Genomic DNA, 23,003 nt, shown 5'->3' on the forward strand with positions numbered 1-23,003 from the left:
TGGTTTTACACAAAGTGAAGACACAAAAAGAACCTCCTGCAACCAACATTTAACCTGCCTAAAACCTTTTATTTGAACCTATAGCTTTATAAATCCTGAAATATTCATTAAACATTTCACAAATATTGTGGGATGGTATCAATCTCAATATTCGATATTAACTGACACCTTACATTTAAATTCTTGATTTCTATTAAGTGAACCTTCAAACATACCTACCATTCAGTTTATGCTTGCTAGTCACAATCAAGCTCTTACTTCACATAAAAATATTACCATGTCACTGAACAATGAAATACAGTGAAGCGAATAGGTGGGGGGGAAATAAACCGCACTGTTGCCCTAACCTTCACCTCCTGCACCACCGTCTCGCTGCCGTTTTGTGATAATGATGCTGAAGTCACAGAGGCCCATGAAAACCGAAATGCCCCATAAATTCCCACAACCGCAGAGCCTTGATCTACTGAACCATCTCATTGACATGGAGCTTAAATTCACATTGTCCAGGTAAGAAGGATAATCATCCCACTCCAATATCCTGCCATATGTGGAGCAGTATTATGATCATACAGCTTGTTAAAGAAAGGTAACTGAAACTTTGGACTCGCGGTAGAATAGCACAGTTACATTCCTATGGCAATTACTGAATTTCGAAAAAAATCTAATTATCTGAACATCTAAAAGCTTTCTCTAAAAAAAAAAAAATTGCTTCTGTGAGCAAAGGACATATATCCAGATGACCTCTAAACTACGCCACAGAAAATATTCACTAATTTAAACACTAAAAATGTGTTTATCTCTAAGCCAGCTTTAACTTAACTGAAGGCAGTTGCCCCAGAGCTATTACTGTTAAATATGCATGATAGTAAATATCTTTCATGCTTTAAATTTTTTGTTTGAAGGAAATGTGAGATCTCCTTAAATGAACCTTTAGAGGTCTAAATGTCAATTTGGACCTCTGCTTAACAAACCAAGCTTGATTTTCCGAGTCTTTGTTTAGGAAAAGTTTGGTTGGAAGCTTTAGGCTATAAACGTGCAGGTTTTGCTGTATTTTTTGGGCCAAATAAAGAAGAGGACTGGCCAATCTTAATAAGCCACAAAAAGATGCTCACAGATGCCCAGTGTTTGGAGGGTAGTGTTTATTTAGCGAAAACTGTTATCTGAAATTGAGTGAGGAAAGCAAAGAACATGCAATGAGTAGCGATGGGTTTGGTATCTCGTAGAAGGAATCTCGGTAAATAAATGCAGGGATAGTCTGAATTCAAATTAGTAGTTTGGTCTTCACAATCACCAAGAAAGCCTGCTGTGAAAAAATTAAGTTTAATATCATATTAATATTTAGAGTTGTTTCTTTTTCTTGTTATCAATATTTTATCCTACTTCACTTTGTCATTCAGGTTCGAATAAAGGTTTTTCTTCCCTATAACTTTGGCAATAATAAATGAATTAAGTTAGTAAAACTGATACTGTACATCTTCCTAAGAAATGTTGGTTAATTCAGTTAATTTATGATTTCACAAAAGAAGTGATTACTTATTACATATGGCCAGGTTTGGCTGGATAGTATGTTTAAAATTAAATGAAAATAATTTAAAAACAGCATTTTAGATATGCTTGTGCGATCTTTGTCTGACTATCTCAATTATTTAGGTGTGACCAAAACAAATTGAAGAAAACTAAACCAGCATACTTAAACCACAAGGAATCACTCCACCTTCTTCCTGTTTAGAACCATGGGCTCAGATTTAGAGAAGTTGGATTTCATTTCACCTGTTTCACATTTGCTGTGAACTTTTTCACCTCAAACTGAAGGTCAAAATACGACCACATCATCTGCAAAACGCAAAGATGAGACCCTGATGTTTCCCAAACAAACATCTTGTTCATGACGATGCCTTGAGATCTAGTCAATGAAAAACCACAAACAGATTTGACGACATGGGGCAACCCTAACAGAGACCAAATCACACCAGAACAAAATTTTCCTCGATGCCAAGAATGCAAAGACAACAAGACCAGATAGTTTATTTCAACAAGATACCTTGAGACAAGTGGTAATCACCAAATTAAGTATGCAAGTATAAATGACTTCCTTTGGATATCTGTCTGAAAAGGGTTTACCAGATTAAATAACTGGATTGTTAACCATAAATGAAATATGCAACATTGATTTGGATTAATATATTATTATACAAAATGAAAATTTAACAACCACATGGCTACTGTTACAAATATTCGAGTTCGTATAATCCAAGTTCTCAGAATGCAATGTTTGCATTTCCACTGTCTATTAGTGCCATCTGCTGGACACTTTTAGTTTGTAAATTAAAACTTTGCATTCATGTAAAAATGTTAATAATTGTTCAAATTTAATTCAACAGGACTTTCTGGCATTTAGTAGTCAATCTGAAAACGAAGTGCTAAAATACATTTTCAGTGAGCAGGTAAAAATCTGGATAATGATGTCTATACTTTGAAACAATTGTGCTAAAAATGATTTTTTTTTTTACAAGTTAAAACACATTAATACTGTAAACTGATTTTCACAAATTGTTCAGCAAATATCTATAAAGACATTTCATACAGTACAAGGAGATTTTGCTGTAAGAACAGCTTGTTTAAAAATGGAAATCATGCATCAAAATAAAACTAAAAACAATGGAAATTAATATTAGGAACATACTGGGGATCTGCCAGTGAGCCATCATTTTTATTTCCATCCGTTTTCTTTAGTTTTGCCAAAATAAGGAAATAATCTCTAAAATGTCAATGTAATTCTTTCTGTATTTTTATCATTGGAGCTGCTTTAATAAAACAAAAAATATATAAATTAATTTATTTTACTTTTATCACAACCTGTGCACAGACATTGACTGCTACCTGCCTTCAATGCCAAAATAAATCTGAAAGACATCACAGCAGCCCTTCTCATTTAAGAACTGGTAGAGCTGTCCAAGGTCCATGTGATTGCCTCTGTTCCCATGAGGGTCAAACATCGCCTCTTCAAAGCCTGTGAATTTGTGGAGGGAGTCTAAACTCTCAACAGTGTTGCTGTTGTCGCCTTGGCGATTAAGGGTAATATCCTCTCTGTGTCGAATCATGATCTTCTTCCATGTCAGAACCTTCACTCTGAAATAAAAAAAGTAGTTTTTTAACAAATGGCAATCTTTTTTTTCTGTTACAAAATTCTCAAAAAGTAGAAGTAATCAAAAAAGCACCTGGACCAAAATTCCTCACAGGCAGATTGAGGACCTTCAACACACACAATGCCAGGCTTTCCAGGCATGCTGAATCCTGAGAGGCCCAACTCTTTTGACCACTCCAAAATGTTCTTCCTCTTTGACTTGTTGTAGATGTGGTGGCTGTAGATCCACAGTCGACTGAAAACTTCTCGCGGAGGTTGAGAAGCAGACTCCAGCTTAGGAGCCGGTGCTGTTGATAAGCTCTTCTTAATGAAATGTACCACGTTTTCTTTCACCCAGTCCACTGCAGCAAGCACACATAAGTCTCCCAGGCAGTTTTTCATGAGGTACTTATTGAGATCTGTCTGGATCTCTGTCTGCTGGGCCCTGCTAAGAGCTGAACACCTAGACCATCAATAAAACATTTGATAAATTAATACATACATTTTGGAAAACAGATCCAAAGAAAGTGCTAGAGTGAAGTAAAGGGATGATTCATTGCAAGATCCTTGTCCTAAACATTTTTCCGTCAAGATTCTATAGTTTACCAAACTCATATTTCTCCAGTTCTCAGATATTTTCAGCCAGTCAGAATGGAAGGAAGAAAGCCAGTAGATGTATAAATGGATCATATAAATCCAAAAACAAATCTGAAAAGTGTCGTTTGAAATTGTATTCAGTTCCCCTGAGTCAATATTTTACAGAACATTTGTTGCAAATGCAGCTGAAAGTTAGTTGGTGTATGCGTTTAGCTATACACACTTAAATTCTAACGTTTTTTCAATATTTTTTTTTTCTTGCAAAAATACAGTCAGAGTGAATGGATGGTAGAAATTGAAGTCTATCATACAGTTTATCTTTATTGTGATTTATTGTGAAAATGCTAAACTCTAACTGAAAATGTTTGCCAATCCCCCAAAATGACAGTATGGTTTGAAATGTAGCATTTGCTATTTTCCACTTTTGTTTCATGAGAGTTATTTAGTTAGAAGTAGAACATCATTATACTAAACATAGAACTAAATACCAGTGTTGTGCGTTTGTGTATCCAACTTTTAGGACACTGTTTTGGAACCTAACCCTGCTGTCTCCACTCAGTCTTTACCGCGACCTGTTTGATGTGTTCCCTGGTATTCAGGCTGTATGTTTAGAAATATTCTCAAACAAACCTCTTAGACCTTCAAAGAACAGCTGTATGGTGATATTGAATGACACAGTGTCTGGTGGATACTTAATTAATAAACTGATTGTAAACCATGTAGAATTATATTTCCACTTCACTTTTAGTCACTACTTTAATTTGCTCTACCACATGAGCAGCCAATGACATGTTTCAATGAGACTTATGGTTGTAATGAGAAACTATGAAAGCAGTATGAAGGTATATCAAGTATGTTGTAAGCATTTGGTCATTTTTCCAAAACCTATTCTATTTAACATTTATTTTAATAACCAAAGACATGCTTACCTTACTGTTATATCAGGTAACACACTGGGATATTCAGACGGATAGGCACAGGTCAGAATAAACTCTGTCTAAGAACAAGTTAAAATAGAAAAGACTAAATAATCAACCTTTATAAATTAACAACTTTTAGCTTATCATTGCACACTTATTACCTCATTCATAACTGAAGAGTCCAGTCTCTGTTTGATGAAAAACTGGGGTCTGGAGGGAGGAGGCTTTTCCCCAGAAGCCGAGTTTTCCACGTAGCTCCTAAGTTCAGCCAAAGCCAGCTGGTCGGTGAGCTCCAGCTCGTCCTGACCGGGAAACATGCTGGTTAGCAGCTCAACTTCAGCGAGTTGAGACTCGGCCCACTCCATGTAAGACATGTTTTAAAAACAAATTGTGACGTCGAGTTACATTTATATTAACCCGACCTCGAAATCCTAAATAATTTTCTAGTTAACTCCCGGAGATTTCAACTCGGACATTTACAAACGGCGCACACAGGAAGTAGTCGACCATTACTAACGGTCCGTCAACACTTCCGCCATAATGTGAGTGGTTTATTGGTTCCTTTTGGAAAGCAAGTGTGCATATATTTGCTTCTTTCCCAAAGGAAACAAACACATTAGCTTACGTTAATCTTATTTGATTAAGAATTTATATAACAAAAAGGTATGCTCATTTTGTGTAGCATGTTGATCGATGAGACAAACATTTAAATAGTTCTACTTGCGTGCTTGGCCTACCTGTGAAAATCTATTCACTTAATTTGACTCAGTTTCAAGATAATGGTCATATTTTAAAATATACTGTGTGTGCGTGCGTGTATGCGTTCTTCAATAAAAAAATGCCACTCACAATATGGGGGGCGTCATTCACGTTCGATCCCGGAAGTTCATGTGGCTTCTTTCACACACATCACATTTTTGTTCCTCTCCTGGCCGCATGTGTGTCATCTGGTGTTTTTGAATCAAATCACCTTATCGCTCTGATCCAAAGTTATATGTATTTTGTATACGTCTAATCGTTCCTGTTTCTATTATCGAAAATAAGTTAATGATGTCCGGACTTAAGAGCCCAGCTGAACAAAGTAAACGAAACTGAAAACGGTAAAGGCTTTAGCCTCTGTGTGCGACAGTAAGTTGACTTTAAGAGTTTCTGTCACATTTGTTCTTTTGAAATGTTACAGTGTTGTGTGACTCGTTGTAGACGTTCTTAGGTAAACCTTGTCTCTTTTGACATTCATCACTAAATTAATTGACTTAGGTAAAGAATGGGAAAGAAGAGGGGGAAAGACAGGAGCTGCAGAGAGGATGAAGACGTTGAGTTCACAGGTACATTTTGAAGTCAGATGACTTGGATGTTATTTAATAACCTCCCGAAAAATATAAAAATGTTTGTTTTTTTTTGTTTGTTTTTTTATCGCATAGGTCCATCCTGCAGACATATTAGGAAAGGCACTGACCAAACTCTTATAAAGAAACTGCCTGCTGTTTCTGATTGGACGAGATGTCAAGAATGCAAGCCTGAGGACAATAAAGAAAATATTAGTATGACCAAGTCAGAGGAATCTGAAGAGGAAACAGTTCCTTTATGGATGTGCTTAAAATGTGGACATAGGGTGGGTTTATAATAGGTCTTTATTGCACTGATTTTTTTTATTTTTATTTATTTTTTTTCAGTGTATAAATCTTTTTAGATGACTACTCTTTTGCTTCTTACTAGGGATGTGGGAGAAATTCTGAGAACCAGCATGCCATCAAGCATTATGAAACTCCTCGGTCAGATCCACATTGCCTGGTGGTCGGTTTGGACAACTGGAGTGTGTGGTGAGCATGTTTTTTGTGTGTGATAAACAGGGACAAATATAATGTATAAAAAACCACCGGCCATTTGTTATATATTTTATTTTCTTCAAGGTGTTACATGTGTGATGATGAGGTCCAGTACTCGGGTACAGGGCAACTGGCACAGCTGCTGACCATCCTGAAAAAACAATTTTCTACAGATCCCATGAAGAGACCTCAGAAAAGTAGGTTGTAGTGAGTAACTGGATGTTTTATGCAAATATGGGATTAAATGTTTTTATTATTATTATTATTGCTTTAGTAGATTTAATGTTTAGAAGACTTACTAAAAAAATAAGTATTCTCCACCTGAATGCGGAGAATAAAGTTATTGTGAAGATGTAGTCTACAAAGACTACATCTTCACTTAATTGCTCTTTCTAAAGGTCATCCATCTTTTCTATTAATAATAGGGAGGCTTTAAAATTCTTGTGGAGACAAAGCACTTGTTCACAGAGAGGACAGGAAAAGTCATAATTTTTCAGCCCAATGAAATAAATGACATGCACTTTGTATGACCAAATTGTTTTCCCTATTTAGGAGTGAAAGAGGATGTGGATCTGATGGAAATTAAACCAGAGACTGAAGCTGTAAACACAGAGGAAAGTGAGGACAATGAGAACAAAGATGGCAGCAACAGGCGGAAGAAAAACATCAAAAAGGAGAATGCTGTAAAACCCCAAAACCATAGCGCACCCGAAGAAAGCTGCAGTGTTCCAGTGAAAGGGTTGAGCAATCTTGGAAACACGTGTTTCTTTAACGCAGTCTTGCAGGTAAAGCCGTGCCTTTAGCATATTTTAGTCTCGAGAGAAGTCGGAGTTAATCATTCTCATCACTGTCCATTTGCAGAATCTATCTCAAACTCAGCTCTTGAGACAAATTCTCAACAAAGTAACAGAAGAGAAAATGAGCCTCGACATTAAACCCGACGCCTCCTTGAATCTGGTATGTTTTCACTGTGCACAGCCACTTCATTACCCACGTAGACCTCACCCAGTTTTTAGACCGTCACTAATAAAACATATTTATTCACTCTGAGTGCAGGAGCCCATCCTAGTGCAGTTAGACCAGCCTGGGTCTCTTACATTGGCTATGTGTAAGCTACTCAATGAGATCCAGGAGTCTAAAAGGGGTGTGGTAACGCCGCGCGAGTTGTTCACACAAGTTTGTAAAAAGTAAGTGTCATTATTATTTAAGTTGGAAGTGCTGTGCTTTACTTTTGGTTCTGTCCCTGGATGCATTAGAAGTTGTTCATCATTTCCTCTAATCTCTGCAGGGCTGCCAGGTTTAAAGGATTTCAGCAGCAAGACAGCCAGGAGCTTCTCCGCTACCTGCTGGATGGGATGAGAGCTGAGGAACTTAAAGTATGCATGTTTTTAACGGAGTTCCCTTCATGTCAAACCAGAAATAAAGTTTCCTCTGGAACTATGCTACACCAGACACAGTATTTGTAAATAGTGATTCTTATAAGTCCAATAAATATGGAACATTATAATGTCCCATATTTAGTACACAAAATAATCATGTATATGTATATTACAAAACAGTTACTGAGTCTGGCTGTAAGACTCGTAATCTGTACTGTGTTCTACTTATGATTTTTTTCATAATTTATGTCTAAACTTTATCTGCAGAGAGTAAGCATGGGAATAGCAGAGAGTTTGAAACAGTCAAGTAAAGTTACAGATGAAGACAAGATAAAAGCTGCAGTTAAAGGTAAGTTGATTAAACCTGGTGTGGTCTATCTTGCATGCATCAAAATCGATGTTTTGATTTTGGTTTAGTAGTCTTAACTGTGTTTCCTTACATTTTATTTTTTAAAGAGTATGAGAAAAATGGAGTTCCTAAAAACTTTGTGGATCAGGTTTTTGGCGGTGAAATGACCAGCACGATAATGTGCCAGCAGTGCAAAACGGTGAGTACTTGTAGCACAGAACTCATTCACATTTCTTCCATAGTTTGTCACAAACTTACATGTGTTTTATTTGGATTTTAACTGCTATGCTAGCTAACACAAAGTAAACGGTCATTGGGAATTTGCAGGAAAATTGTATATGGTATTTGAAAGTTTTCATAAAAGAATATAAACCAAACTCAGTCATATCTGAACACTATTTTTCAAATCTGGCCTGTTTGTAGTTTCTTCTACCATCTCATAAACTCTGACCATCAGGAAAACCCTGCCACTTTGTCCACTTCAAAATTACATAATGCAATGTAATTATGATTACATAAGATCCAAATTAAATACATTGAAGCTTTTGATTGTAAAATGACAAAATATAATATTCCATATCACTGTACAGAATAATAATAATAATAATAATAATAATAATTAATTTACTCTAATTTTTTTTCAGGTGTCTGTTGTCACAGAGATGTTTTTGGATCTTTCCCTTCCTGTTTCCGATGAGGTGAATCAAATGTTTTCCTTTGACCGTGTGTTGATATTTGTCCTAGAGATGTTTCCATTAACATGCTTGTGTGTCTTTTTGACAACCTCTTGCAGGCGTACAGAAAGAAAAAAACCCAAAAAGTGTTGCCTAGGACCAGTGAATCAAGCCAAGATGAGAGAAACGGCTCTGATTTGATCCGCGAGAATGACGATTCTACAACTGGGGGCAGCAGCAAGTACCAACAGAAAAAGGCTAAAAAGCAGGCAAAGAAGCAAGCAAAGGTATTTCATTAATTGCAAATGCGTCTTTTTTTTTTTGGAGCTTTTGTATAAATTAATCTTTCCGGTGTGTAAAAATAAGTTTAAATATACATTGTGGGGTTTTTTTGTTTTTTTTTTTAGCATCAGAAACGTCAGCACAAGCTTGAAACCAGAATAACTTTAGGAAATCTGACATCTCCAAGCAACGCAGACGGTGACCAAATTGATGTTACAGAAGATGCAAAGGACACAGAGAATGCTGACCAAATGCCACATGAGGAAGTCTCACTGAACGAACAAGATCCTAAACCTGTCTGTGAATTTGAGCAGGATCAGAATGTCGAGCAGGAGAACGGGGAAGACAAGGATTCACCGAGTGACGATGTCTCATTAGCTGACTCGTCAGTCAGCAACCGTTTTACTGTCTTGTCAGAGGAGCAACACTCGCACGACAGCACTTCATGTAACGAAACGTCCAACACGGATCTGGAAGGAGAACTGGACACACAGTTGGCAGATCAACTGCAACAAGTGACTCTGAATGATGCATTCATAGAGGATCTCGATTCCATGGATCCAGCCGAAGAGAGTGAAGACGAAGTGGAGTACACCATAATAAACCAAGACCCAGAGCTGGCCTTCAACACCCTGTCCACCAGGACAAGCCCAGAGAAACAAGAGTGTTCAGTGCAGTCGTGTCTTTTTCAGTTCACCGAAGTGGAAACGCTCACACAGAACAATAGCCTGCTGTGTGTCGCTTGCACTAAGCGACATAAGAAAGGCGAAAAAACTGGAGGTATGAAGGTTTATGCGTCGTACTAACATGACCCACAAATATTTAGTGTTTTTAAAAGTGACCAAATGTAATAAAAAATCATTATTATGTTTTTATGGATTTAGGATCTAAAAAGAACATCTACACTGATGCCTTGAAGCAAATGTTGATCTCCTCCCCACCGTCTGTACTTACCCTTCATATGAAAAGATTTCAGCAGGTACGACAGCTTGATAAAGTTTATTTAAGCCTTTTTTAAAATAATAATAATAATAATAATAACCTTTGTCTTTTTCCTGTAGAACGGTTACAGCATTTGTAAAGTGAACAGACACGTTCAGTTTCCTCTGATTCTGGATCTTGCTCCCTATTGTGCAGCCAAATGCAAGGTTAGTGCTGGAAATATTTCTTTATGTTTTGAAAACAAGCAGTTTTGCAATTACTGACAAATATTTTGTTCCACACAGAATATTTCTGAAGGAGACACTCAGATTTTGTACAGCCTGTATGGCGTCGTAGAGCACAGTGGGACTATGAGGTCAGGTCATTACACAGCCTATGTAAAAACTCGACCCGACTCTCTAAAATCCTCATCAAATGGTAAACAAGGTAGGTGCAGTTGAGTATGTCAGTCAGTAGAACAGATCGTTTCTGAAAATAGTATTGGTGCCCTTGAAGTTCTTCTGCATTTGAATCACAGTCTTCCATGAAATCTTAAAATATAAAGCTAGTGAAAAACATACTCAAAGACTTGCAGCAAAACATGATTCTACAAAGCAATATCTCCCAGGGTGTGAATACAAACATATGCCACATTTTGTAAAACATTTTTTTTCATAGATTTTTATTTCTACAGTAATTTAAAAACCACATATCACTTTCCTACAGTAAAACACTACTTTTGTGTTTGTTTTCACATAAAGTTCATTTTTAATGTCTACTTTTGCAAGGTATATTACATTCAGTAATGAACAATTTCCCTTTCAGGAGAGACAGACCTTCCCAGAGGATCCTGGTTCCATATCAGTGATACTAGTGTTCAACCTGTCAGTGAAAGTAAAGTTCAGAGCTGCCAAGCCTACCTCCTGTTCTACGAAAGAATCCTCTAATTTAACTGTGCATATATATACTCAGGAAAGACCAACCGACTTGCTGCTTCAACTCCATGCACAAGAAATCCTATCTAGGACTTGTATAAGTTTTGCATAAAGAATATTTGACAAAAAAAATATTTGAGTTACTTGTTGTTCTGCTAAATATGTCATTATATTCAGCATAATACACATTAAGCCAACTGGGAAATGAGGGACGAATGATAATCTACGAAATCTATAAATGCCTGCGTTTATTTTTATGATAATTTCTCATGTAATTAAAAGCTTTAAAACCGGAGTCTTTTTGTGTGCAGTCGTTCTCTGACGTTCACTGAGCATGCGCAGTAAGCGCTGTTTGGTTTTCCTGTTTCTAATGTCACATGATAAGAATAAGAGGAAAGTCCAGCTTCGGTCGACCACAATCTCTTTCCCAAATTTACTTATGTCAGTGTCAGTCATCTAACATGGCAGGTCAGTGAATGTTTAACTCTTTTCTAATAAACATCGTTCGTTTAAAGTTATTGACGGATGCTCCTTTTTTAAGGCAACAATAGAAAGGAAGATGTAGTTAAAGCTAACGGTGTGGCCCGCCTATCGCAAAAAATAAAAAAAAAACGTTTTGTAAACATTCATGAATCTGTAAATGTCATAAAGATTTTGGTTTTGAAAGGAAATACGTAGGAGTCTGAAGAATTTTCAGATATTCGGCGCTTTCCGTTGCTACTCTTGCTTCTTGGCAAAACATGAGTCAGCATTTTTTTTGCTGTTGAACTTATTTAAAGCTGAAGTGTTAAACTTTAATCCATTTTGTGGGCAGGCAAGTACACATTGATAACCCTGCAACTAATTTCAAATAGGTATGTTCACCATAGTATTAACAACCGCAGATTTCTTGTATAAAATATTTACTTTTTTTTTTCTTTTGTATTTTTAATCTAATCTAAACATATCAGCTGTTTGTTCTCTTTGTGTCTCTACAGGTACCAGTAGTAGCAGTAGAACATAAATGCGTTGTATTTTGTCATACTCTTAATGTATTGCCATAAGTTTATTTTGATTATGACTTTGAAACCGAAAGCTGTCGATTATCTTGATTATGACGTAATAGAGTATGTCGCAATCACAATCGAAATAGAAAAATGAATAGATATCAAAATGTTTAAAATATTAACAAACTTTTGAAGCATATTGATAAAGCATATTTTGTGAATAAAACAATGTTATATCCACCCGCTTATACTTAGAGCCGAGGGACTAAAAAAAAATGCTGATTGTAATTATGAAATCGACCTCAGCTAGAAGATAATGCCTCTTAGCCAATAGCATTTATTGTTTAAAACCTCTTGCCGTTATCAGACTGCAATATTTGCAGGTCATTAAAGGTTACTGACTTTTAGCATTGCTTTCTTATATACAAAGAAAAAAAAAAAAAACATTACCCTGACTGACTAAGCAATGATAAAAAAAGAACACTATTACATTATAACAGTGCATGACCAAAGAAAAGTCATCAAATAGTGCCTAAGCAAATAGGCACTATTTAGCAGCTACTGCAACATTATGAGCCCAAAGAATTGGACCTGGTGAATACTTGAACATGCTGAATGATCAGGTTATTCCATCAGTGGATGTGTTTTCTTCTCTGATGGCAGTAATTCCCAGATGACAATGCCAGCATTTATGAGGCTTGAATTGTGAAACAGAAGTTCAGGAAGCATTAGCGATCATTTTTACACATGGATCGGTTCCCACGGAGTCATGATGACTATTGTTACAGTAGGAGGAAATAGAGGGAAGCTTGCCAAATTTATAAAACCATTCTGGGTCACAAATAGACAAATAGCTCTTCTAAATAGACAAAATTAAGTTAAAAAGTGGCTTACAGACAACAAAGTGAATGTTTTGAAGTTACCATCATAAAGTTCTGATCTCAGCCCCCATAGAAAGTGTTTAGTCAAGTTGAAAAGGTGTAAAAGATTCAAGCAGCTGACAGTTAAAGAAGTTACATGAAATGAAGAAGAAAGTTATATATAAAAAAAGATCCTGTAGTTATTCTGGAATTTACCTTAAAAAGATCATTTTCAAACTGAACTAAAACAACAGAGAATCCCAAATGATTTAATAATCACATTTTACACACATCGCTTGTTGTCGACTTGTAATATTACTTTATTCTCGCCTAATAGAATTTTGGCTTCACTTCATTGTGTGTGAAATAATATTTAAGACATTATGCATGTCTTGTTTTTAAAAACTATTACAAGAAGCTATTTTTGCCTCCTAGGCTGAGCCTCTGAGAACCATGACTCTGCAAACTCCTCGCACATCAGCATTCACCTTTCAGTCTGCGTTGCACAGTGCCCACGTTCTCCAGTGTCTGAATGAGCAGAGGCAGCAGGACATCTTGTGCGACGTGACGTTGTTGGTGGAGGACCAGAGTTTTCGGGCCCATTGCTCGGTCCTGGCCTCATGCAGCGAATACTTTCGCAGTAGGGTTATTAGTGTCACCAGACAGAATCCCATCATCACCTTACCTGAAGAGGTTGGTCCGCCAGCATTCACCTAAATGATTTTATAAAACTGCTAGTTATGTTCTGTAGATTATGTTAAAGCATAACCTGTTTGAGGTTTTTCAATTGAGGAATTTGATCATGTTGCAACCACAAACGTCCACATTTGTACTTTATGTGGTGGACCAACTCAAAGCATGGCTATTCATTCCAAGCTTTGTGCTTCTCATGGTGGGTTACAGTATAACTACAAACTTCCAAGATATAGCTGTCCACCAACTGACTTCCTGAGAACGACAAGACAGTTAAACATTCAGTTCTGGGGAAGCTGCAAAGATCCCCGTCTCCTGGAGTTTGCCTTTTCTGTAAAAGAGGGAAGAAGGAAGTTATTATGAAAACAAAGCAGAAAGAAGTCTTACTCATATTTCCGTTTGTATGTTCCACTAGTCTGAAAACAAAACTTCCAGAAAACTGCAAAACTGCTGAAACACTGACTAAAAACCCACTGTTTTAGAGTTGATGTTAATAACACCTGGAACATTGATCAATATATTTGATGTATATATGTTTGATGATTTTGATGGTGGCATTTGACAAAATGGAATGTTTATTTCTTGTTTCGTAATTGGGAACTGTGTTGTGTTTTTGTGGTGTAAAACACTTTGCCTTGTTGCTGAAATGTGCAATACAAATACACTTGACTCATTTGCAGTTTGCTGCTAACCATGTAGGAGCCACAGCAAAGATACTGTTATCAGTTTACTTCTGATCAGAGACCAAACGTGAACTTTGTGATTTTCTTGCACAGTGCTATGTGTCAGGAAACCAACACTGTGCATCACCTAAACAAACCAACCCCACAATGAAAAATAGTAGAAGCAACATACAATGACAAGTTTTTTCAGCAGAAGCATCAAAACTGGTCAGCGTAAGATAATTCACGCTAACATATGAGAAGAAAATGGTCAGAGGTTGCAGAATTGTTCACTTATGAATTACTTTGTGTTGGTGCATCACATAAAATCCCAATAAAATGCATGGAAGTTTGTGGTTGTGACTTGACAGTATTTAAGAGCATGCTATGTTAAAGTTTCAAAAAAATAAATAAATGCAGTTATTTTTATTGTAATAACCAGTGCTTCTTTACAAGGTTAGCCAAGTTTTATTTCAGCTTCTTATGGCGGTGATGCTTCTGGTTTAACAAATGTCTGTTTTCCACAGGTGACCGCAGAGGGGTTTGAACCCTTGCTTCAATTTGCCTACACGTCAAAGCTGCTTTTCACCAAAGAAAACATCCATGCCATTCATACCAGTGCTGAGATTTTAGGATTTCGCAACTTGGAGTCAGGTTGCTTTGATTTCCTCATCCCCAAGTTTTTAGAGAGTAAGAAAGCCTCGCAGGAGGTCAGGAGTAAGAGCTGCTGTCGAAGCTCAGAGCCCGGTACCAGTTCGGACTCTTGTGTAGAAGGTAGCCATGCAAAATCATTTGAGTCAAACAGCTCAGCGCCTTCAGGGGGTGATGAGCAAACCGACTTCTCATCACAGTGCCCTCAGAGCACACAGGGTCAGACAAACAGTGGGGAGGAACACTTTTGTTTTGAGAACTGTGGGCCGCAAATGACTCCCTTATCTTTAGAGTTAGCAAATGGCGTGTGCCCCCTGTTGTCTCTGCCGTGCCCAGGCCCCGACAAATCCGATCATTCCTCTCATTTTTGCGAAAAAGACATTTTACAGCTGGGAGATGTAAGTGATAGAAGTGAGTTGAGTGTGGTAGGGTGTGACGCACGATGTGAGCTGTCAACACCAGGGGATGAGAATCCGCCAGAAATCACTGAGCCAGAAAGCGCAGATAATGAACCGACTGTTGAGACGCTTGGTGCTGAAGCCAGCTGTACCCCAGCCTCCTGTCCACTGAAGACGTCAACGGCAGAAGATTGTACAGCAGTATTACAGCAGGGTCAGGTTTGTGCTGGCGAGTTATCAGGACCTGCCTTAAACCCCCAAAGCTTAGAGGCAGCGAATGGAGAGCGCAGCCGCGTAGAGAGGGAAGTGGCCGAACATTTAGCTAAAGGGTTTTGGTCTGACCTGTGTCCAGGTCAGTCTCCACCGCCATCCCTTGATTCGGCAAGCCAAAACAATTTGACCAAGGCCTCAGACTTTCACTGGCTCAGACACCTGGATCTGAACTCCAGCGTAGGCGACTGTCCCTTCCTACGGGACCTTGATACAGATGACGAGCCTGGTACACATGCTGACAACTTTTCCCAAGCAGAGAAGAGTCCCTGCATGTCCTCCCCACTCAATTCTGGGGATGAAAGTGAGCTGGAAACAGACGGGGACACTGAGGCCAATCACAAAAGAGCAGCAGAGGTCATCGTCATAGACAGGCAATTTTTATTCTATAAGTTTAAATAGATAAAAGTAAATCTAACATCTCAGCCTTTTATTTTATAGATTCAGCTCCCATTCCCGGTGGAGCAGATCTCTGAACTGAGCAGAAGTGCATTCCAACAGCTCCTTAGAGACCATCGCCTGACAAAAGAACAGCTTGAGTTTGTCCACGACGTCCGCAGGCGAAGTAAAAACCGTGTTGCAGCACAGCGCTGTCGGAAGAGGAAGCTCGACAGCATACACCAGCTGGAATGTGAAATAAAAAAATTAGTAAGTTCACTTTTATGTCTTCAGCTTTCTTATTATAAATCAAGGTTTTAGTCATAACACTTGATAGGATCATCATTCACATTAAATAAATAGTTCAGGTCTGATAAAAGGGTAAAAGTAGTTATATGTAGATAATCCACCTGGCATCTTCTTTTGGCATCAATCTAAGACCAAACTACACTTATCGCATCTAAACATAACTCCTATTCCAAAAACATTTTTGGTTTATGCAAATGCTACTTTATGAACTTTTAAACCATTGTCACATTGCTTTGAGTGATTATTTACACAAAGCTGATCTTATATTTAAGTAAATTGTAAAAGACCTAAAACTTTACTTCAGTTTAAGGGTACGTTACTTTATTGATTTTAACTCTGTTTTACTCTCCTATTAAGTAACTAATACTTTATATTCCCCTGAATAAACCATGATGTTGGTTATTTAGCTGTTTCAGCATCTCAATGACTGAAAATATAGACCAACTGTGGACAAAAATGGTACAATTACAGCCTATCTAACTGACCTAATACATTAGAATGATGGCTGTGATATTCCTAATTATAGTATCTTACCAAATATTGAAGGAAAGCAGTCTGTTGTAATTGTAACACACCAATATTTTAATCAAGAATGCAGATTTATTTTGGTCCAGAGTTTCAAGTATAATAAAAAAATATGTATTTGTCTAAAGGGAATCTTAAAAAAGTAAAAATGAAAATGTACTGTTTTTAAATTCTTTTAATCTACCAGTGGTTTATTTCTCTCTCACAGAAAAGTGAAAAAGAGCAGCTGATTCAGGAGCAAAGAGAGCTAAAGAAAAATCTTGCAGAGATTAAGCAGAATGTGTGTGGCCTCTGTAAGAGCGTCAACATCGAGCCCAATCAGGACCACTTGCAGCTTCTCGCTAACCTGTCTTCTTCTGACTTTCCCGTCTCATCGCCCAGCCTTGTAGCAAATAACACAGAGTCACAGCTTGCCGTTGAAATGGTGAGTTCCTCTTTGGAGTGTGGACCGATTGAACCACCTTTAGTTTCCGTTCAAACTGCAGAGCCACAACCCTGCACAGAGGACACAGGCTGTCCTGTCTCTGCTCCTTCGCTGTTGGACATGTCCAACAGCTTGTAATTGGGTGTGAGTCTCAGTGTTGTTCTGAAATTTACACGACCAAAAAGCAAACGGTTAACCATCGTTTTACACTGCAGTCCTCTTTTTGCAAATACATCCTTTTTATTTCATTGACTCATGTCCTGCTTTAATGGAGGAACTGAATCCTAACACAAATATGTATAATTTCATTTTCTGTGAACCTAACGGGCATTTCTCCACAATAAACACAGAAATAAGTATTCATGGTTTCAACAGTGATGCACTGTTCCCAAATGATGTCTTCAGAATGTTTCTGAACTGACGTTAGTTTTTCTCAGGGAAAATTACAGCCTGACTGTATTTAAATCCCACTTCATAGCTATTTTAAAGACAAAATTATTATCCATTGCGCTTTTAAAAAAATTAAACATGCACAAAAAAATAAGTGTTCGGTAGATTACAAATAAATGTTAGAGCTAAACTACCTTCTCAGCAGCATTATGCAATTGCACATGCAGACTAATTTTCATCCTCTTACATTTTGAGAAATGGTTCTTTTAAATTTGATAGTGTTTTGTGAAAACGTTAGAACTTATCTGATATGAATAAAAATGTGCCTTATGCTTCAGTATACTATCAATTCAACAAGATTATGTTGTTTAATGAAAAAATGTTTTTTTGTCTTAAGCACTGTTGCACATTAACCCAATACTAATGTTGATGGCATTATCTTTAAATGTTAGTTCTTTTGCATGTTGAGCATTGTTTTTATAAAATGGTTTTATGAATTACAAATTCAAATAAACATTTTGTTAATAATCAGTTTTCTTTAAATCATTTTAACACACCACAGTGTTTTTTTTTTCTGTTTTCTGTACATTTGCAAACTTTGGCCAGCAGATGGAAGTGTAGCTCTGCCTCAAAAGCTTGACTTTATTGATTAAATACAAAAGTCTTCAAATGTACAATTTCTTCATACAAATTGCCGTCAGTAACCTTATTTTGCAGGCCATTATTTTTGAATAGTTGATGAAAAAAACTAACAAAGATTTCAAACAACATATAAGTTTGATTGCATAAAGCCCAAGGTATTACAGTATAGTCATCATATTCTTATGTAACCAAATTGACCAATTGAGCATCATATGGCCTCTTGCTCCTTTTGAAACTCAAATCAGATCACTGAACTGAGATACACACACTTTCTCACTAAAGTCCTCTGTCATATGGATAAAGCAAATGAAACTATTTGATTTTAAATTGTACAAACCATGAATTGATGTGCTTTTTAATCTACAAGGGTTGATATTCTAAGTAGACACTTAGAACAAGAATGTGGTGTAATTTAGAAATGCATAACCTTTAATAAAAAAAAATCCTGTCCCTAAGATACAGTCTTCAAAACATGATGCTCACAAAGTATTGCCAAATCCTTTGTTGTGTTTATTACATCAATCTACCTCTTCTGAAGAAGAAAAGTGTTTTCGCATTTTAGTCAGTGAGAAAGGAATTTTAAATTGAGCATGCAGGAATGTTTTAAATGAGATACAGATTACCACATGAGTGTTTTCTCCTCTCCTGAACCGCCATTGTCTGGCAACTTTTGGACGTGTTCCTGCTCCACCTGAAGCAAAGGACTGAACTACCTGTTAACAGATTTATGTTTGCTGCAGCACGGATCCATCTAAAAGTTGATGACAAAAACTAACTGGCACACAGCTGTTTTAAAGGGACGGTATTATATATTTTCTGGGCGCTGCATAGTTTTATTTTGTAGCACAATCAAGTAACTATGTTACCTTCGATTGTTATAAAAAATGCCATGTATATAGAAAACATGACTCAAAAGAAATTTGACTTTGTAATTTGACGCCATGAAATTGGGCATCTATCTCTTTAAGAAGCTCCTACTCTTTCCCTCAGGAAGTCATCACACAATCCTTCTCATGTTGTTTACATCAGTTATTAGAAGCGCTGGACTCAGAAGTAGTTCCTATGATGAGCTCAGCAGACTCGCAATTCCAACAGATGTTTGCTTACTGCTGCTGCTAGTCTGATGGAGTTGAGTGGGGAAGTTGTTAGGGAAGGGTGCTCTGTGACGCAGAAGTTTGGCTGGAGATTGTAGCTCCGAGGAGGAGCCTTGTGGAAATAGGCGGCACTTTGTGAGAGCAAGCATTTAGGTACCTGCAAATGGTTTCCGCGGGAGAGTCAAGGATTCCTAAAACATACATTAAGAAATCAAAACAACACTCCAGGTATGTTTTTGATGAGGGAATAACATAACATGATATAAAGCTCATACTCCCCCTTTAAGGCAGCATTTTTTTTCAACCTTTTTAATATTATGAATTGTTAGAAGATTGAATTCAAAGTCGTTGCAAATTTGTCAATATGCTTTTGTCCACTGCTAATTTTTTTTATATCAGTTGAAATGTAATGGCTATAACTTATGGATGGTAAAATAACTTTAAAAAACCTTTGCATGATGTATTACCAAGTTTAAGTATTACATTTAGAGCAACAAAAACAAACCATTTTCTCATTCAAAAATAGACAATAGCAACTTCCAAATCAGCATGGGATAAATCAATTTGTAAAATCTTCTTCACAGAAAGAATAGGGTTCTAATGCTCAGTGTGTGTGTGTGTTTTAAACACAGTTTAGATCTTGGAGCATTGTAGTGCAAAAATAAGATTATCCTGTTTTTCAAGCTAAACGGGACGAGAGACTTGATTTGAGGCGGAAGCAGCTGTGCAGCATGGCAAGGTCAGAAGCCCATAATCCGCGGCCTCATTCATGCAAGATTAAAAACCTGCTCTGAGTTCTGATTAAGAACGCAGGGTTAGAAGATTAAAGACCAGCAAACAAAATGAAAGCAGTTAAAGCCCAATCCTGGAATTCATCAGAATACCAGAACCTTAAACAGTCATATCGTGAGATTAATGCAAAGCCTGCTGTATCTGTCTTGATGAATCTTCTGTGTCAAAGCCGAAAATTCTCCTTTTACCCTAAAATCCAAAAGATCTGTCTCTGTGTTGGCATTGTTTGGTTGGTTGGTTTTTTATTCCGTCCTTCACACCATTTCAAGCTGCAAAATTGTAACATTATTATTATGCATGACACAAATTATTATTGGAGGATCTTTTTGTTACATATATTTATTGTTTAAATAGATAAATCTACTTATTTCTTAGTAATTTCTGTATATCTAATCCTTAACCTCTAACAGACTTTATATTTAGCACTGGAAGAGATGGAAGTCAGAAAATAAAGCATTTCAAAGTTAGTTTGTGAAAAAACATTAAAGGTTATAATAACAATGATTATATGTTGTTTAATGTGACATACTGTTAAATAAGGTTTAAGCTTATTTTTTGTCAAGATATACCAAAAATTATGTTTGTTTGTTTTTTTATATACTTATTTTTTTATTGCACCATTTCTACCTAGCAAAGATACCAAAGTGACCGAAATTTTAATGTAAGAATAACACCCTTGCCTTTTCCTCCACCCTAGCAGTTAGCTTGTCAAGTATCACCACAACAAAGGCAAAAGAAATTGAGAAGATGCTGATTGAAGCTGGTAAGAGTATCATTGACCACGCAGTGAACAGAATCCTATACAGACATTAACTGAAAAACCACTCAAAGAGAAAGAAGCCATTACTAAATCTATACTTTTTCAGACTTCGCAAAAATGCAAAGTCTGATTTCTGCAATTAATGTGGATTTAAATAATAAATATTAAACAAATTGAAGTACATGAGTTCTTGCTATTCCTCACAATAAAGAAACAGTGAACTGTGCAAATTTATAACATGAACATTTCTCCAGCATGGGTCCTCACAGATACTAAAAAATGACACAATACTTGAATCAATCCCAGTTTAAGATCCATGACCTCCTCACAAAGTCTTAAGCCACTGAAGTACTGCGTGCTCACTGATTACATACCGAAGTGACTTTGAACTTAAGTTTGATGGTGGGGCTGTGCCCCATTCATAAGGTTATATAAACGAGGTCCATAATACTGTAATCTCAAAGAGAAATGAGAGAAAGCCGGGGACATGCTGACCCTAGTTAGCTAGAAGCCTGATATGCAACAGTCAGATTAACAGCTGCTTGAAGTGTGACAAACTACACACTTGTTGGTGTTTAGACTTGACAACCATCCCGGTTACACCGCAAACACTAGATGAACAAGTTAAAGAGAACATAAGTGAAGCATTTCATAGAGGTGATTGCAGGAGTTGAGATTATTTAACATGACAAAGTTTCAAAAGCTTTTGGGGAAAAGCAAAAATCCATACAGATAATGGTTTTTTGTTTGTTTGTTTGTTTGTTTGTTTGTTTGTTTTTCTTGATTTGGAAATAAGTCATTGTTGTTTTTATGTTGCCTTATTGTTTTTTTTTCCCTTCCCAGACTTAACCAACACACATATTGTGTATTCAGCTGTAGTAATTTGCCAATTTCTGATGATTAATTGCCAGTTAATGCAAACAAAAATCTTTGAAAACTGGTAGAAACAGAACAGCAGTTCTAAAACCAGGTTTATTCTTGATCAGGACACTTCAGCCATTCATTTGGGGGAGTCAGGATGCTTGCTGTCAATTCTGCTTATTGAACTAAGAGCTACAGATTATATTGGATTGGAATCATCAGCAAAGCTTTCATCTGTCCAATGTTATGATTGCAAAGAAAAGCTTAAACACATTATTTGGTTGCCTATAATGTTTTAGGTGTTATGAATTAATATTCTGATTGCCCGTTGGATGGAATTTGACTGCTCTTTATGCCTGATGTATCTTGATTGCCAAGATCCTGAGTCCATAATACTCTTAGAGAGAATAGTAGGGACATTGCTATGATGGAAATTAAATAGGAAAGTGAGGAAAACCTAAGTTAGTCATTATTAGAATATAAAATTTTTTCACACAAATGCTTGTATTTTCATGCTTTATAAACTTTTTAAGCAGAAAAAAATTGTAGGTTACCTTCCTAGCACACTGACTTAACACAGGAAATTTTTAGTCAGATTAAAGGTGACAGGTTGAAAATAAGGTTAAATGTCTAATGTATTTCTAAATGGCAGCATTCTTTTAACCACAATTTTGACAATGCACCACAAAACATTTGCAAACATTTCAGATATCTCTAGCTGGAAAACTGGGTTAATTCATATTTCTCTGACCTGCTTTAGTTCTAGCCAACACCACAGAGAGTTGATTTTGCCCCTTTTCTTTTCCTTCACCAAAATCACCACCAACTTTCAGGCAATCTGCTTAGATCCTCTGTGTTTTGTTGTTGTTGTTGTTGTTGTTGTGGTTGGGGTTTTTTTTAGAACTCCAGATTTCATAAAAACATACACATTACTTCCCCATTAATGTCTGGATAATGTCTGAAGTGGTGCCATTTACTCTTAATTGCTCTATAATATTAAGCTTTCCTGAAACAAAATCTGTTGTAAAGCAAAGGTGGAGTATTTGAGAAATGATCTGTTAAGTGCAGTGACAGATCTGTGATGTTGTTGGTTTGTTTGTTTCTCTTCCGAAGACCCAGTGAAATACCAGGACATTTTGAATGCAAATCCTGTGTATTTTGCCAGCAATATGAAAATAGCTTGTCGTTTGAGCATTCAATAAGATGAGTATCCAACACACATACATACCTATTAGAGTTTTGTATTAATACCTCTTATCAGTAAAAAAAATGGAACAAAAAAAGTCGAATATTAAAAGGTG

General features: G+C 36.7%; 3 protein-coding genes across 6 annotated transcripts; 2 read left to right on the top strand and 1 right to left on the bottom strand.

The window, feature by feature from the left end:
* Positions 1-1,998: 1,998 nt before the first annotated feature.
* On the bottom strand, positions 1,999-5,145 carry rwdd2b (RWD domain containing 2B). Its single transcript, XM_007568610.2, has 4 exons — positions 4,803-5,145; positions 4,651-4,718; positions 3,219-3,587; positions 1,999-3,129 (listed from the first exon to the last, which is right to left on the bottom strand). Exons 1-4 carry the CDS (start codon positions 5,013-5,015, stop codon positions 2,877-2,879), a joined length of 903 nt encoding a protein of 300 aa, XP_007568672.1. The 5' UTR covers positions 5,016-5,145; the 3' UTR covers positions 1,999-2,876.
* A 379-nt stretch (positions 5,146-5,524) lies between these two features.
* Positions 5,525-11,300, top strand: usp16 (ubiquitin specific peptidase 16). 4 transcript variants are annotated; one of them, XM_016679971.1, is made up of 18 exons: positions 5,525-5,769; positions 5,890-5,966; positions 6,063-6,253; positions 6,358-6,461; positions 6,552-6,664; positions 7,020-7,252; positions 7,329-7,424; positions 7,524-7,654; positions 7,756-7,843; positions 8,114-8,195; positions 8,303-8,394; positions 8,840-8,893; positions 8,989-9,156; positions 9,277-9,931; positions 10,036-10,130; positions 10,213-10,299; positions 10,378-10,519; positions 10,898-11,300. In XM_016679971.1, exons 2-18 carry the CDS (start codon positions 5,906-5,908, stop codon positions 11,017-11,019), a joined length of 2,514 nt encoding a protein of 837 aa, XP_016535457.1. In that variant the 5' UTR covers positions 5,525-5,769; positions 5,890-5,905; the 3' UTR covers positions 11,020-11,300. The 4 variants fall into 4 exon arrangements, with proteins under 4 accessions (XP_016535457.1, XP_016535456.1, XP_016535458.1 ...); XM_016679970.1 differs by having other exon boundaries at positions 5,899-5,966; XM_016679972.1 differs by having other exon boundaries at positions 5,525-5,741; positions 5,899-5,966.
* A 66-nt stretch (positions 11,301-11,366) lies between these two features.
* On the top strand, positions 11,367-18,084 carry LOC103149436 (transcription regulator protein BACH1-like). Its single transcript, XM_007568607.2, has 5 exons — positions 11,367-11,475; positions 13,289-13,546; positions 14,736-15,884; positions 15,969-16,175; positions 16,948-18,084. Exons 2-5 carry the CDS (start codon positions 13,307-13,309, stop codon positions 17,299-17,301), a joined length of 1,950 nt encoding a protein of 649 aa, XP_007568669.1. The 5' UTR covers positions 11,367-11,475; positions 13,289-13,306; the 3' UTR covers positions 17,302-18,084.
* The last annotated feature ends 4,919 nt before the right edge of the window (positions 18,085-23,003 follow it).

Source organism: Poecilia formosa, unplaced genomic scaffold, assembly GCF_000485575.1.
Source record: "Poecilia formosa unplaced genomic scaffold, Poecilia_formosa-5.1.2 Scaffold228, whole genome shotgun sequence".
Taxonomy (NCBI): Eukaryota; Metazoa; Chordata; class Actinopteri; order Cyprinodontiformes; family Poeciliidae; genus Poecilia; species Poecilia formosa.